This window comes from Aethalodelphis obliquidens, unplaced genomic scaffold (genome assembly GCF_003676395.1).
Source record: "Aethalodelphis obliquidens isolate GAN/ISIS:26980383/991018 unplaced genomic scaffold, ASM367639v1 scaffold33, whole genome shotgun sequence".
Classification (NCBI taxonomy): Eukaryota; Metazoa; Chordata; class Mammalia; order Artiodactyla; family Delphinidae; genus Aethalodelphis; species Aethalodelphis obliquidens.
The window spans coordinates 8359208-8374168 of record NW_020837977.1 but is presented as its reverse complement, the minus strand read 5'-3'; the positions used below and the strand labels follow the sequence as shown (position 1 = coordinate 8374168).

Sequence of the window (14961 nt, the reverse complement as noted above, 5' to 3'; positions counted from 1 at the left end):
TCTCAACCACTGCGCCACCAGGGAAGCCCTTGAAAAAATTTTTGACTGTTGTTTTTGTTTATTATTCCCACAAAATAACTGCTGGCTGTTACCAACCTCAGACAAAGCATAGTGAGACATCACTATCTTTCAAATTCTTCCCTTTTATAATCTGAGTAATTTGGACAAAACATTTTTTCTCCAACCGAGTGGACCTCACTTAGGAGATCTGTTATTCTTTTATGGATTGTGTAACATGTATGGCAAATAAACAAGTTGTGCCTATATTGACAGTTTTTTCTTGAATATCTGTTTCTGATTATTGGACTATTGGGTAGTGAACAGGAGTTCTTTCTGTTTTGTTTTTCCTCCTTCCTGTGTTCTGTAATTCAAGCTAATTGAACTAGTTTCACGTGTCGCCTCTGTGACCAGCTTTGTGCGTTGCTTCTTCCCTCACATGCCTTCTGTACAATTTTGATAGGACTGCTGTAACAGAGTACCGAGAACCAGGTGGCTTGAACAACAGAAATGTATTTATTATCCTACAGTTCTAGGGCTGGAAGTCTGAAATCCAGGTGTCAGCAGGGTTGGTTCTTTCTGAGGGCTGTGAAGGAAGGCTCAATCTCTCGGTTGCAGACGGCTGTCTTCTCCCTCTGTCTCTTCCCATCCTTTTCCTTCCAAGCCTGTCTCAGTGTCCATGTTTCCTCTTATAAGGACACCAGTCATACTGGATTAGGGCCCCCACTAGTGACCTCATTTTAACTTGATTACCTCTGTCAAGACCCTCCCTCCGAATGAGATCACAGTTTGGAATACTGAGTGTTGGACTTCACCATATGCATTTAGGGGCGGGGGAGGGAGAGATACAATTCAACCCATAACACCTTCCCTCCAGACTCTGTCGAGTCATCTTCTTACCAGACTCTCAAATGATGGCTCTTCCAATGAAATTCCTTAATTGAAAGTGCTTTTTCTCCTTTGAATCCTTGTGTCACCTGGAACCTCATTGAGACCTGTGGCAACCTGCCATGTATGCTGAGCGTGCAGCTTCAGAACCTCCCGTTTTATGTACATTAACTGAAGACAAAACCTCTCTTACTCTTATTTATTATACAGTGTTTTACAATGAAAAGATATTTAGTAATTATCTTTAAATCGAAGTTGTTTCATCAGAGATGTTTAGCACAAACTAGTAGCTAACATTAAAAGCATTCTTACCAGACACAGGGGGAAGCAGGATGATTTCTCGGAATTTCTCCCACAGCCCTCTGTGGCAGGTTCGGATATTAACTGCATTTTACATCTGAGGAAGTTGAGGCCGGCAGGAGTTACATAATTTACCTAGGAAATCAGGTGGCCTGGCTCTCAGTTTATTAACCACTCTACTATTCCAATTTCTATGTGAAAAGGATTTTGATGAATACGTGAGTTAATTATTCCTAGAAATTTAATGATATATAAAACAAATTAACCACTTTTACCATTTCATTTACTTTTAGCTTCTAAGGAGACCAGTATGCTCTTTAATAAGAACCTGTGGTTTCTCTCCAGTGGGAAATTACAGATCTAAAAATACTTTCTTCCCTCAAATTCTAGTTATCAGATAATTAACATTACTCTCAGGTTCTCTCTAGGGTAAAATAGAAATTTTAAATGTACATTTAAAGTTAAATAAGTCCCTTTTACTTATTCTGAGAGAAAAAAATATTTATGTCTCCTGCACTACTTCTGAAATCTGTCATGGGTCCATATTCACACACAGACATTTCTAACTTTCTTTCCCTTGATGTTCATCATTATCCAGCACCTAGCAGGTGTGGTGTCCTGTGCTGGGCTCCGGGATGGAGACAAGATGCCATCTTCCTGGGGCGGGGGAAGGGTGGGAGCTCAGAGTGCAATTAATAAGTTATCCTTTGAGTTACTAGAAAGGGTTGAAAGGCAGAGCTCTTGAAACAGGATTTTGTCACTCTTAGCGAATCAACTACAGGCATATACCATCAAATGGATTATAACGAATTTTAAGTTTGGTTTGACTCCTGTAAATAGCTATGCGTTTTAAAATTCAATTATGATTAGATTATATGACAAGAAAAGTTGAAATATGACCGAATTGAAAATACTTTCGTTTAAAGTAAGATAAAATGTGAGTTGAAAAAATTTATCTTTCTCATAAATTTCTATAAAGCGTATTAACACATATAACCGTGACATAATAAGTTTATCCAGTAAGAAGTGGCAGGGAAACTTTGCCAGATGCACTGCTAAAGTGACACGTACCTCATTCTTCGCAGCGACTGCAACAGCAATAGGAATTCCGTCACCTCCTTCACCAGCATCTGCAGCAGCCAGTGCAGCTCGTATTTTCACAGCGATGAGATGGACTCAGGTGCGTTTGGTGAAGGCACGCGGACGCTTTGATGATGCCGAACCTAAGGGATTAATTTGCCTGATCCATTTTTACCTTTCATTAGCCATTCTCGGTGGCCACACACACTGCCTTTCAGTTTTACATGCTTGAGAAAGTCAGCTTCCCAATCCCATTATAAACAGAGTGAATTTTTAAAGAGATGGAAGAAACAAACTAATTTTTATGTTAATAAGTGATGTTTCATGATATTTCTGTGTTACTGCATGGTACCTGTATGATAGGTACACAAGAAACAAGTTTTCTAGGATATTAGGCATTGCTGATTGTGTAAGGAGATGGGATGGGCTTTGAAGCAGGATTTGAAGGCAGCAGATGCACCTGAGCTAGGCTGATGGGCAGTGGGGAAGGGAGTGATGAGAAAAACACTGCTTGAAATAAATACCTTGTAAATGTTTTATTTTGTGTGTGCTAAGAAAAAGACTTTCCATTGAGTTAGGAAAAATCTTAATTTTTAGATGTGCAGTTTATTCCAACTATTTGACCATTAGAAAAATTCACCATTTGAAAGAATCATTAATGTGGGTACCACAGGATTCTTTCTGTGAGACCCTCTGCTTTCATCTCAGTTTTGAAGGAGCAGTAATCTGACATCCTAATAGTTATTAAAGCTTTTGGAATTCTTTTTCTGAACATGAGAACTAATGTATGGAATAAGAGCTAGTGTTTAATTATTTTTTACTTTATTGACATTAAAATGCTTTGGAATGTTAAAAATAAGATGAATGATTTATTTTTAATATCTAGGTGATGAGCTTCCCCTGAATGTTCGCATTTCTCGTGATAAACAGGACAAGATCCACAGTTGCCTTGAGCATCTTTTCAGCCAGGTACAGTTGGGACAGTTGTGGGTATTTTTTCCACAGACTAAACTGTCAGAAATTCGTTTTTCAGACATAGTGAAAGGAGTTTGGAGTTAGAACGGAATCTGTTCCTACATCCCCTGTACCTTAATTTCTGTAGTTTACAATGGAAAAGAGATTCCTTCAGCCAGCTAACCCAAAGGATTGTTATGAATGTCAAGTATTTCACAGTCTTTAGAAAATTATAAAGTGTCCTACACACAGGAGTTATTCTGTTCATTATTTGTTTCTTTGTGGGTTTTCAGATTCCTCCATGACATTTCTTGTTCACCTTCATTCCCAATCTCAAGAAGCACAGGGTTTTCTTGTGCTCATGTTGTATTTTGCATTTTTAAAAAATTTACATCCACAACCAAAATTCATAGTGTAGAAGCTTTTACCACTTTGAAAAGGATTATGATAACTTTTAGGTGTTTTTAAAAAATAATTCTAGAACTCTTACTTCTTTTATAAAGAAAATTTATATTTTGTATGAATATTTGGTAGGATAGTAAGAGATGTCATTGTAAATGTTATCAGGTGAGTTTATCCTGATATTTTATTTAAAGATAGATTTTGCAAGCAGCATGGGATTTCAAAAATAATTGTTGCTTTGAGGAAAAAAGTATTTTACAAGGTTGACTCTTGGAAATACCGAGAAGTTATGTAACTCCCAGAAATCTCTGCTGTTATGATAGGTGGATTCCATTACCAATCTCCTGAAAGGCCAAGCTGTTGTGAGGGCCTTTGAGCAAACCAAGTACCTGACACCAGGTCGAGGGTTACAAGGTAAGGTTTACAAAGTAACTGTTAGAGGCAACTGGGAAACAAAAGTGGGAGACAGTATAGTGAAGCAAAAGCATGGCATGAGAACAAAAGTTCTGGGTGCTCATTTCATAATTCATTTAATACTACTTCTATTTGGATAATTGTTGAATATATATATATATATATATATAAAAAAATCAAGACCTTTTAGAGTTCTTTGAAAGTTTAAAACGTTTAGTGCCCGTAGGGGCCAAACCGAGTGAGTTAATTGAAGAAATATAAGTGTTGAGTTGCTTTTGCTGAAACTAGACTTAATGCCTGCTTGGTGGTAGGTGGCCCAGTGATGGGGGGAGGGGTTTGGGGAATGGTGGTTGGCAAACAGAACAAGATCTAGAGCTGCCCCTTTCTGTTTAGGATGTTGAAATAGAGTTTTTATCTAAATTCGCTCCTCTGTTTAAACATTTGTAAAAAGAGAATAATAAGATTTGACTTTGTTTTAGATTTAACAGATTTTCTCCTGTGATAGAGCTAAAGAAATTGCTACCATGATAATAGCCTAGGACCACAGGAATGAAAGAAAGAGGATTCTTTGTTTATGGGCTTGTGAACTGGTAAATGGTTGAGACTTAAGAGAACTTTTCTGTGTTTATTTAGAGTTTCAGCAGGAAATGGAACCAAAGCTGAGTTGTCCAAAAAGGTTCAGGCTTCACATCAAGCAGGATCCTTGGAACCTTCCCAGCAGTGTCCGGAATCTTGCTCAGAACATCAGAAAATTTGTTGAAGGTCAGGATGAAAAGCAAAGAACATACCGTGACATTAGCAATACTCATTTAAAAACCCATCATGGCTTGATTACTTTTTGAAGTTTTTCATGTTAGGAGGAAAATAAAAGGACTGAAAAGGGTGAGTGAAGGCGGAGGAGGGAAAGAAGGAGTAAGATGACAGAACCTTGTGTCCCAAGGATCTAAATGACGTGGACTGTATCACAGAAAATATTCTCAGGCAATAAAGTAAGGGCTCATTCTTAGGAAGACAAGTGGAACGTGGAGGGATTTTCATATTTTATAACATGAAACAGTATGAGAAAAATTCCTAAAGGGTTCACAAAACGTATGAAGCTATACTTCATGGAAACTCTACAAAATCAATCGTGAGTCTGTGAGAATCAAAATAATGACATAGGTTGCATCATTAGTTTTTAAGTTTCTCTTTCAGAAGCGTTTGTCTAAGTTGATTGTTATTAACTAGCATAAGTTTGTCTACTCAGCATCCCATAACTGATACAGCCTCTGACTGGAGATATAAAAGACTTCAGGACAACTCTAGTGAGCCTGGTTGCATGTTGTTTAGGGTCAGAGTTATTAAGTAGAAAATTCTGAGAGTTTCTAAAGTGATTGTGGTGAAAAAGATGAAATGAGAAATTTGTTTAATTTTTTTGTAATGTCTAAATCAGTGGTTTTCTTCCCAGTATTAGACCAGTGGTTGGCAGTGTCTAGAGACATTTTTCCATTGTCACAATCGTGGGCATGCTATTGGCATCTAGTGGGTAGAGGCCAGGGATGCTGCTAAACGTTCTACAAGGTACCAGACAGTCCCTCACAACAAAGAATTATTTGGTCCTAAATGTCCATAGGGCTAAGGTTGAGAAACCTGTACAGTAAATATCATGGCTGTATTTCCCCGTCATTTGTATGTCATTGGGATGTGGTGAATAGTGTTCAGCAGAATTACATCATAACCCACTTTTTTTTAACCCATCACTACCATTTTTTTAGGGTAAATTAGAGAGAGTTGCATACTTTGCTGATGGAAGACAGCTCTTACACCCTGTAGGGTCTGAACCTGTGATGTCACTCCTTCGTGCCTCAGTGTGTTCACTTACTAAATGACAGGGATGGTGTAAATGTTCTGTGATTACCCGGTCTTCTGCCTAGAAATATACTCAAGTATAACAGCTTAGATATAGAGAATAGAGATCTATTCTATTCTCTATTGATTCTTTTATTCTCTATTATTATTATTCTCTATTCTCTATATCTCTATGTCTATTATTCTCTATTCTATTCTCTATTGATTCTATTATTCTCTCTATATAGATCAATAGAGAAGAACTTTGTACAGAAATGGAAAACTCCAAATAAATCACAACAATTCTATTGTATAATGAAAACTTTTATTCTTGACAACTGGATTCCTTGACTGTATCTTTATTTTATAGCTAAATATAATGATTATTTGTGACACATTGTAACATCACGTTCAGTCAGAAGTCTGAATTTAAAACCCCCCAAAATAATGAACAGCAAAAATGACAAACATATTTTTAAAGGCTGTGAGCTTTAAGGAATTTAAGCATATACTTTACTGAGTAAAAGGTATGTTTTCACTGAGTGGATGCCAGTGTCATAACACTCCTAAAAGTTATAATTTGTGAATCTAAATGCAGTTATTCTCATCATCTCTGATTTTTTCTTTTTACATTATATTTGTTTTTAGAATAAATGCAATATCAATCGAGAACAAAGAAACCCTTAAAACTTTTTCTTTTGTTTTGTTTTTTGAAGAGCTTTATCTTTAAGAAAGTAGCTTCTAATGCAGGGCAAAAAACTTAGTTTTTAAAAAGTTTTTTTTTTAAGAATTTTACATTTTCATCTCAAGTCCTGCCTTATATACTCAGTACTTCTTTTCACAACGAGCGGTCATTGCAATGACAACTATCTACATATATTGATTGATTGATAGGTGTTGTGAATATTAGTGTCACTCTTGGTCATGGGAGCCCAGCAGCTGACTGAGCATGGTTGGCTGTGCTGAGTCCTCCGGTCAATAGAGTCAACAGAGGGAGCGCTCTTGGCAGAATTTAAGTTGCATCCCTGGCTGCAAGTCTCAGAGAGCTGCAGTTCCTCTTTGGGTAAGAGCTGTGATTGTCACCGTGATAAGTGAGTCTTTAAAAGCAATCAGTAGTTCAGCTCAGTGGACCATCAAGGGAGGGGACGAGCTACCATTTCCTGGTGATCTGTGTGGTGTCTGGTCCTATTGTATGGGGTGGAAGCAGCAGCTCTGGGATCCTTTTTCTGTGGACAGACTCAGAAGTAACCTCACCCGTTCAGCATGAATTCATCCTGTTCAAGTTAAAGTGGTTTTCATTCTATTTCCCAAATTGTCTTTATGGAAGGATTGATTTAATGGAAGGTTAGGTCTGGGCTGGAAGTTTAACATAATGTTACCTTGCCGGAATGTCAGGGTGTATATGTATAGCTGGGATGACCCCATTCTGATGTTCCCGTAGGGGAGGAAAAAAATATCCTTTTTTTCTTTAACTCTCCCAGTAAATTAGTCTGACAAAAAACAAGTTAACAAGAGAAAAGCACATAAATTTATTTATTATAATTTTTACATGAACACGGGAGCCTTCATAAGGAAATGAAGACCAGAAGAAAAGGTTAAACCTGAGTGTCTTTATACTAGGTTTGAAGAAGAGTAGAAAGTCCTGGAGAAATTTATAGAACAAAAGGGTATGAGCTAAGTGTAGTAACCGGAGTGGGGGTGGGTGTTCAGCAAGGCCTGTTCCTCTTGGCATCCCTCCCTCTTTGGAGATAAGGATGATCCTTTCCTTTGGGTATTGCTCTCCTGAGCAGCTTATGACCTGCTTCTGGGGGAAAAGGGAGGTGGTCAGAGTCCTTCCTGCCCTCACTGTTTCTCAGATTCCTTCAGCTTAAAATAATTCAATATGCCAAAGTGCCGTGTTTGGGGGTAGCATGTTCCAAACCCCATCATTCCTTCATCTCTGATTTCAAAATATCCTAGCAAGTATATACCAAATATGATATCAAGGTATAATAAGTGTATGGTCTTTATGTAGGAGGGACTGTTCCAGTGCCGTTCATAAGTTATCACACTGCATGCCATTCACTCAAAGCCTGTAAACTGAGGGCAGAGGAGAGCAGAAGAAATAGTGGACTAAATGGGGGACAGAGTCATTGTGCGGTATCACTAAGATAATCCCCTAATTCCTCAGCTAAGTTACGGAATCACAGTGTCAGCTAACTGAAGATATTTTTACGTGGTTAGCCCACTGTGGTATTGTGATTTGTAATAAAAAATATATATTTGGTCTTCATCCCCTTTTCTGGCACGGAGATCAAAAAACCCTTGAGATTTCCTGTGAGGAGAGGATAAAGCTGTCTTTTCTTATGTTAATGAGGTGACTTTTGGAAATCACCAATGGATGGTGGCTGGTTGCCTGGGGAACCAACCCTGTGAGTAGAAGGTTGGAATTTTAAGTCCCACCCCTGACCTCCAGGGAGGGGAGAGAGGCTGGAGATTGAGTTCAGGTGCTAATGGCCAGTTATTTAATCGACCATGCTTATGTTATGAAGCCACCATAAAAACCCAAAAGGAGAGGACTGGAGAGTTTCTAGGCTGGTGAACTTGTGTTGGTGCCTGGAGATCGGTGCCCTTTCCCCACGCCTTGTCCTGTGCCTTGCCCTCTTCCATCTGGCTGTTCCTGAGTTACATCCTTTTATAATAAACTGGTAATCTAGTAAGTAAAATGTTTCTCTGAGTTCTGTGAGCTGTTCTAGCAAATTAATCGAACCCAAGGAGGGTATCATTGGAACCTCCTGTGTACAGCCAGTTGGTCAGAAGCACAGATGATAACCTGGACCTGTGATCGGTGTCTGAAGGAGGGTGAGTGGGTGGGGAGACAGTCCTGTGGGGCTGAGCCCTTACCCTGTGGGAGCTACAGGTAGATAGTGTCAGAACTGAATTGAATCGTAGGACACCCAACTGGGGTTGAAGAGTTGCTTGGTGGTGTGGGGAAGAATACACATCTAAATTGGATCCACCATCACCTTAAATTCAAATGTCTGTTAGTGACATTTCAACTCTTTGTTGCCTACAAAAGTTATACTCCTTTTAAAAGCTCCTATTTCTCTAGCAACCTACTTTTTTTCATTTTTTTCTCTGCCTTTGTCCTAATATCCTAAAGAGCTTCTTCTTCTTCTTCTTTTTAATTCAAAAGTCTGTTCAGTTTTTCCCTTTTTCTTCCTATCTCAGTTACTAAAATAGTTTTCTAGCTAATCCCTTGTCTCTATCTTTTCTGGTTCACATACACCATCACCAGATTCATTCTCCTAAAATATCATGTTCAGTACCCTGCCTCAGAGCCTAGTTATTTTCTGTTAGCTAAATCTAAACTCATCAATCTGAGGCTGAAAGCCATTTTTCAATAGGGCTTTCCATTTGTATCCCAATCTCGATCTCTTAATGATATAGTAAAATCTTTTCTATGCTAGATTGTTGAATGTTTGGCATTTATTCTCTACTCTATTTCCCACTCTTAGGATATGTACTTAGTCCCCTGACAATGAACTTTGAAAATTTAAAAAATTTTGAGACTCTCTTAAAAAAAATTCGATACCAATTTTAGCCATATCCAGGTTACAATAATAATAGTGCTTCACGGGTACACAGCACTTTAAATAATTTTCCAAGGCTTTTAATATATATTCCCATTTATTTTTTATACACAGTCCTATAAAATAGATAAGATAGATGTTATTATCACTTATGAATGAGCAAGTTGAGACTCAAAAGTAGATTAACAATGTACTGAAGATGACAAAGCTAGTGTATAACAGATGGGTCTCCTGACTCAGTCCAGTGTACTTTTCTGCCTCTGAAATCCATTTGTTCTTCTGTCTCACTTGTAAAACTTAATGCCCTTTCAGGCATTTCCTGCATTTCTTACCTGTTACTTTCGTTGCTCTGATTCTGCTGTGAACCTATTTAGAATAGGGTACAACCTAGCCTTTTTTATTTCCCATAATCTTGGTGACATAAATGAACTCTTTATGTTTTAATGTTTTCCTATTGCAAGTAAACTATTTACCAATTGGAAGCAAATGGACACAGAGCTCATTGGGCACATAGCAATCAGTATGATGTTAATACACATCATTTATCAGACATCTGTGATTGGCCCTGTGTGGGGATGGGGTGAGAAGAGTATTTGGAAATACTTAGTATTTTTCTGTCTTATAGGGCAGTATCTTGACCTACAGATAGGAAAGCCACAATATATACATATATTTCTAATAATAATACACAGATAATTCACAATATCACGTACACATATTTATTAATATATATTTATATATTACATATATTCTTTATATATTGTATATATTTTTTAAAAGTTTTAAAAATACTATTTGACAGTTTATTGATCAAGACCAGAATAGCTGTAGGTGTTCAGAGAACACCACGCAAGCTGCAACAGCTAATGATGACCTACAACGGTGGCAGGATTTGAATGCTGTTTCATAGGCTCATGTAATTCAGATCTGGAAGAGATTTTAGGGCCTTGAGCAGAGAGTAGAATTTATATAGGTAGATAGGCAAAAATAGCATGTCAAGTGAATGGGATTTTTATTATCTAATGTATATAATAAGGTTGTGCTAATTTTTACTACACAGTTAAAATGTGATGTTAGTTGCAGAAAAAGACTGAACAACTGACTAGTATGTTTTCTTTCTCTGCAGAGGTAAAGTGTAGGATACTCCTGGCTCTTCTTGAATATTCAGGTAATATTTTACATTATTTTTACTATTTGAGATTATTATAGCCCACGACCTTAGATGTCTTATGATATGAAGGCAGTGTCTTCAGCTGTTTACAAAATAGATGGAAATATGATCTCTACCTTTTCTAAAGCCTGGCAGAGATTAAAAAAATACTTAGATAGTATTTTGATAAAAACATAAAACATATGCTCATCTTCAATTAAAGGTTAAAAACATGAAAACATATAAATGTATATTTCTACAAAATATAATTTAAAAGGAGAAAGGGAGGAGGTTTTGGTAAAGTTAATTGTACAGATAGGCTTTTTTGTGAAACTGTGTCTAACTTTTGTTATAGCAAGGATGTAGGCGGGTTCAGATTTAAGGAGAAACAGACTGTGCTTTTGATAGGAGGACTCTCAATCTGAAATCGTTTTGCAAGGGCATGGACACAGAGAGGGGAAGAATTTGTGAGCACTTTTACAATCTGTCACACTTGGAAAATTTAAATTATAAACGAATGAACGAGCCAACTTAACCAAGAGGCCTTTTGTTTTTTTTTGATGCTTGGTTTTTGCTTTGCTTTTTGACTGAGTAATAATATCAAAAGTATCTTACATTTTTTGAGCTTTAATAATGACAGCGTAGTCGATGGACCTCATTTTTGTGGATTTCACTGAGTTCTCACAACTACTCTGTGAGAATATTATTATTGTTTCCACAGTTTTAAAGGTGAAGAAATCTGCATTCAAGCAGATGAATAACTAGCACATGGTAGTCAATCAGCACATACTTTGGGACATCTAGAAGATTAGGCATAGAGATGCCTTACTGGGTGAATAAATAAATAGTAGGTGCAGTTTTGAAATTCAAACTTAGTTCTGCCAATTCCAGAAATGGTCCTGGAATGCATTGCTTTATTTATTAATATTCAGATGGCTGTTCTTATTTTGATTTCAATTTCATTTTTCTATTTCTATCATAATTCTCCTTTTTCCTACTTGATTTACTCCTTTTTTCTTTGTTACATTTGAATGATACCAAACATGGCCAGATTACTCCATATTGTTGGCTATAAAATTATGCTTTTCGCTTGAAAAGGGTGGACTGGGTCTGCTAAACATTATTCTTAATTGTCTTTTATTCCTGTCTTTCTGTCTCTCTGATCTCTTCTTTTTGTTTCTTTGTTTATTTTGCTTTTTTTCCCCTTCAATCTCAGAATAATGACAGATTACTTGCATGTCTAGAAACCATCTCATTCTTTTCAGATCAGCAAACTTACAATGGAATTTGAGTTTTTTAAACAGTTGAGACTAAATTAAGTGTTAATGTTTTTAAACATGTCTGTAGAAGATGAATTTAAGTAGGTGCTTAAATACTGAAATGAAACGGAAGCCTTTGATAGGTAAAAATCCATTTGTTTTGAGTGTATTCCCACTACAAGGGAATTTTTACTTGGCGAAAATAAACGAGCTGTCAAAAAAAACAGAACTTGCTTTTCTTCTTTTACTAGAAGCTGGGAGCAGCTGTTGTGATTCTTGCTGTAGTTCTTATTGATAAAAATGAGGAATGAGAATAGCTTTGGTAAAGGATGGACACTTGTGACTTTCGAACAGCTGCATAATTAAAAGGAAAAGACCTGTATGTTTTTGCTGAAAGTTTGCTTATTGGGTTTCTTTCTTTATCACGATGTTCCTTCTCTATTTAGCAATAAAACTGAGCACACATGTGCCAGGCACCATGCTAGATGCTAGGGAAAAGAAGAATCATGATAATATCACTGTCTGTTTTCACCTTGCTAAGTGCTTTAAATGTTTTTATCTCATTTATCTTCATCACAGATCTAAGAAGTAGGAATAACCCCTATTTTACGAATAGGGATCTGAAACCTAGAATTGTATAGATTAAAATTGGCAGAACGGGAAGTTGAAAGCAGATTATATGCCTCTCAAGTCCCTGAGCATAAATCACATGATATGCCACTTCCCCTGGCGTTGATGTGCTGACGGTCCCTGGGGGAAGACAAGCATGTGAGCAAACTCTCACAATGCTAGGTCATTAGCCCTTCAGTAGGGGGGAGACACCCCCAGACCTGCAGGGGCAGAAAGAAATGCACAGACTTCCTGAAGGAGAGAGGACATTCCCCAAAGGGAGATAATATTTTAGTAGTTCAATGAGTTGACTCTTGAAGAATGATTTCAAGTTTGCTGGGTGGTGAGGGGAGGAGGGTGGCCCGCAGCCAGAGGGCCCATGGACCAAGGATCACCTTTTTTTTTTTTTTTTTTTGTGGTACGTGGGCCTCTCACTGTTGTGGCCTCTCCCGTTGTGGAGCACAGGCTCCCGACGCGCAGGCCCAGTGGCCATGGCTCACGGGCCCAGCCGCTCCGCGGCATGTGGCATCTTCCCGGACCGGGGCACAAACCCGTGTCCCCTGCATCGGCAGGTGGACTCTCAACCACTGCGCCACCAGGGAAGCCCAAGGATCACCCTTTTAAGTCAAACTAAATCCAGTCATTTCAAGAAGCCAGAGAATGAGCTCATACATTTTCATTTCACTTATTTCATTTGTTTGTTAGTTGCTCTACTGGTTCATTATTTTCATTCAGTAAATATTTGTTGAATGTCTACACCCAGTTAGAAATTATGCACAACGGAATAAGTGTTTTGTTTTTTTTCTTAGTTGAGAAGTGGACAAAGTTCTTTCCCAGTTTAGCCATTTTATAGTGACCTGTAAAACGCTCTTTTCTGTCTATTAGAGCAGGAACATAGTATATAACTACTTAAAGGAAATGTCTAACACATGTTGTTAGTTAAATTAACAGGTTGACCTATATGGAGTTGCCATATTCAATCATGTTGACCTACTAAAACAGCAAGTTCATATAGTTCCACCTAGTCAATGAATATTTTTATCATATAATTAAATATTTTCAATATATTATCCTGTTTCTAACAAAATTTTCAAGAGTAGCTTTTACTAACAGTGAAACTAAGTAACAAGCAGCAATTATGTGTACACATGCTTTGAGGGTCATTAAAAACAGGTGTTCCATGTTCTTGGTAAACAACTTAAAAACTATGCCTTTCTATCAATAAAGCAAGAACTCATTGCTGAGTAAAGGCAGCATGTTTATCTACGTTATACACTAATTATTGACAATGCTTCTTCATTTCAGGAGATTCTGAGCTCTCAAAATATTCAGTGCACTTTTGGGAGTACGATGATATTTACCTGTGCCGTTCCTCTAGTACAAGAGATTTCTCAGTGTATAGAATATATGGCTTGGTGTTCATGTTGTTTATGTAGTTTGTGTTACATCCAGCGCCCCAGAGAAGTGAACCTTTTCGGATCAGGTTCTCAGGGGCACAGCTGCTTTCCATTTGAAAAACCTGAGGTCCAGGACTGGTACTTCACAGGGTAAACATACTTTCAAAGTGGGTCAATCAAAAGTCCGGTTAATTGCAGAATAAGAATGCTAGTAAAAATCAATTTATGCTAGAACTGCAAATATTTTACCTATTTCAAAAAAATATATAGGAATTTATGAACTGGACCTGTTTATACCTTATGAAGTTGAATAGGTGACTTCAGGAGATACATTTGCATATTTAAGATATCCAGATTTGCATATTATTACAAGCAATTGGACATGATACTCTTCCCCATGTGTGTTTCACATTAATATTTGAATAGGTCTAGTAGGTAATTTTTTAAAATTTAGTACTAATAATATTTTATTTCATTTACCAGCACAAACTGAAAAACTGGACTTTGAGTTTTCTTTAGGAAAGTGTCATGTACTAGTACAAATTGTGTTCCATCATGAAAAATAAAGTAAATAAAATAAAGGCTTATTGTATTGGTTTTATAAAACAATTTAGTGATCGCAAAATAAAGTTACAATATCAATTAAGAAAAATGAGCTTAATGTTTCTAACATTTTTGGGTGTTCAGTGTTTTCTAAAAGGCATACTTGCTCAAACGTATGTGCTCATGAATAGAGCTCAAATTCACATTCTTCCCATGGTGTGAGTTTAGGGAACGGATGAAATAACAGTGAATGCAAATGCTGAATGAATTGGTCTTATTCAACTATGACGTTTTCCAAAACTGCCTTTATGTTCTCCTGGATCACAGACAGTGAGACACAGCTCCGAAGAGACATGGTTTTCTGCCAGAGTCTTGTGGCCACAGTCTGTGCCTTCTCCGAGCAGCTCATGGCCGCCTTAAACCAGATGTTTGACAACAGCAAGGAAAATGAGATGGAGACTTGGGAAGCCAGCAGAAGGTGGCTGGACCAGATAGCGAATGCAGGAGTTCTTTTTCACTTTCAGTCACTTCTGTCACCAAACTTGGTAAGGAACCACAATGCCTCCCAC

At 37.4% G+C, this 14961-nt stretch overlaps 1 protein-coding gene across 1 annotated transcript in view; it reads left to right on the top strand.

Annotated features, from left to right (window-relative positions):
* PREX2 (phosphatidylinositol-3,4,5-trisphosphate dependent Rac exchange factor 2) overlaps positions 1–14961 on the top strand; it is a 291836-nt gene that overhangs the window by 175853 nt on the left and 101022 nt on the right. Inside the window, exons 27-32 of the mRNA XM_027127947.1 lie at positions 2271–2365; positions 3152–3234; positions 3945–4035; positions 4669–4797; positions 10561–10602; positions 14720–14937. Of these exons, the coding sequence (XP_026983748.1) occupies positions 2271–2365; positions 3152–3234; positions 3945–4035; positions 4669–4797; positions 10561–10602; positions 14720–14937 (658 nt within the window). The remainder of the gene's footprint in view (positions 1–2270; positions 2366–3151; positions 3235–3944; positions 4036–4668; positions 4798–10560; positions 10603–14719; positions 14938–14961) is intronic.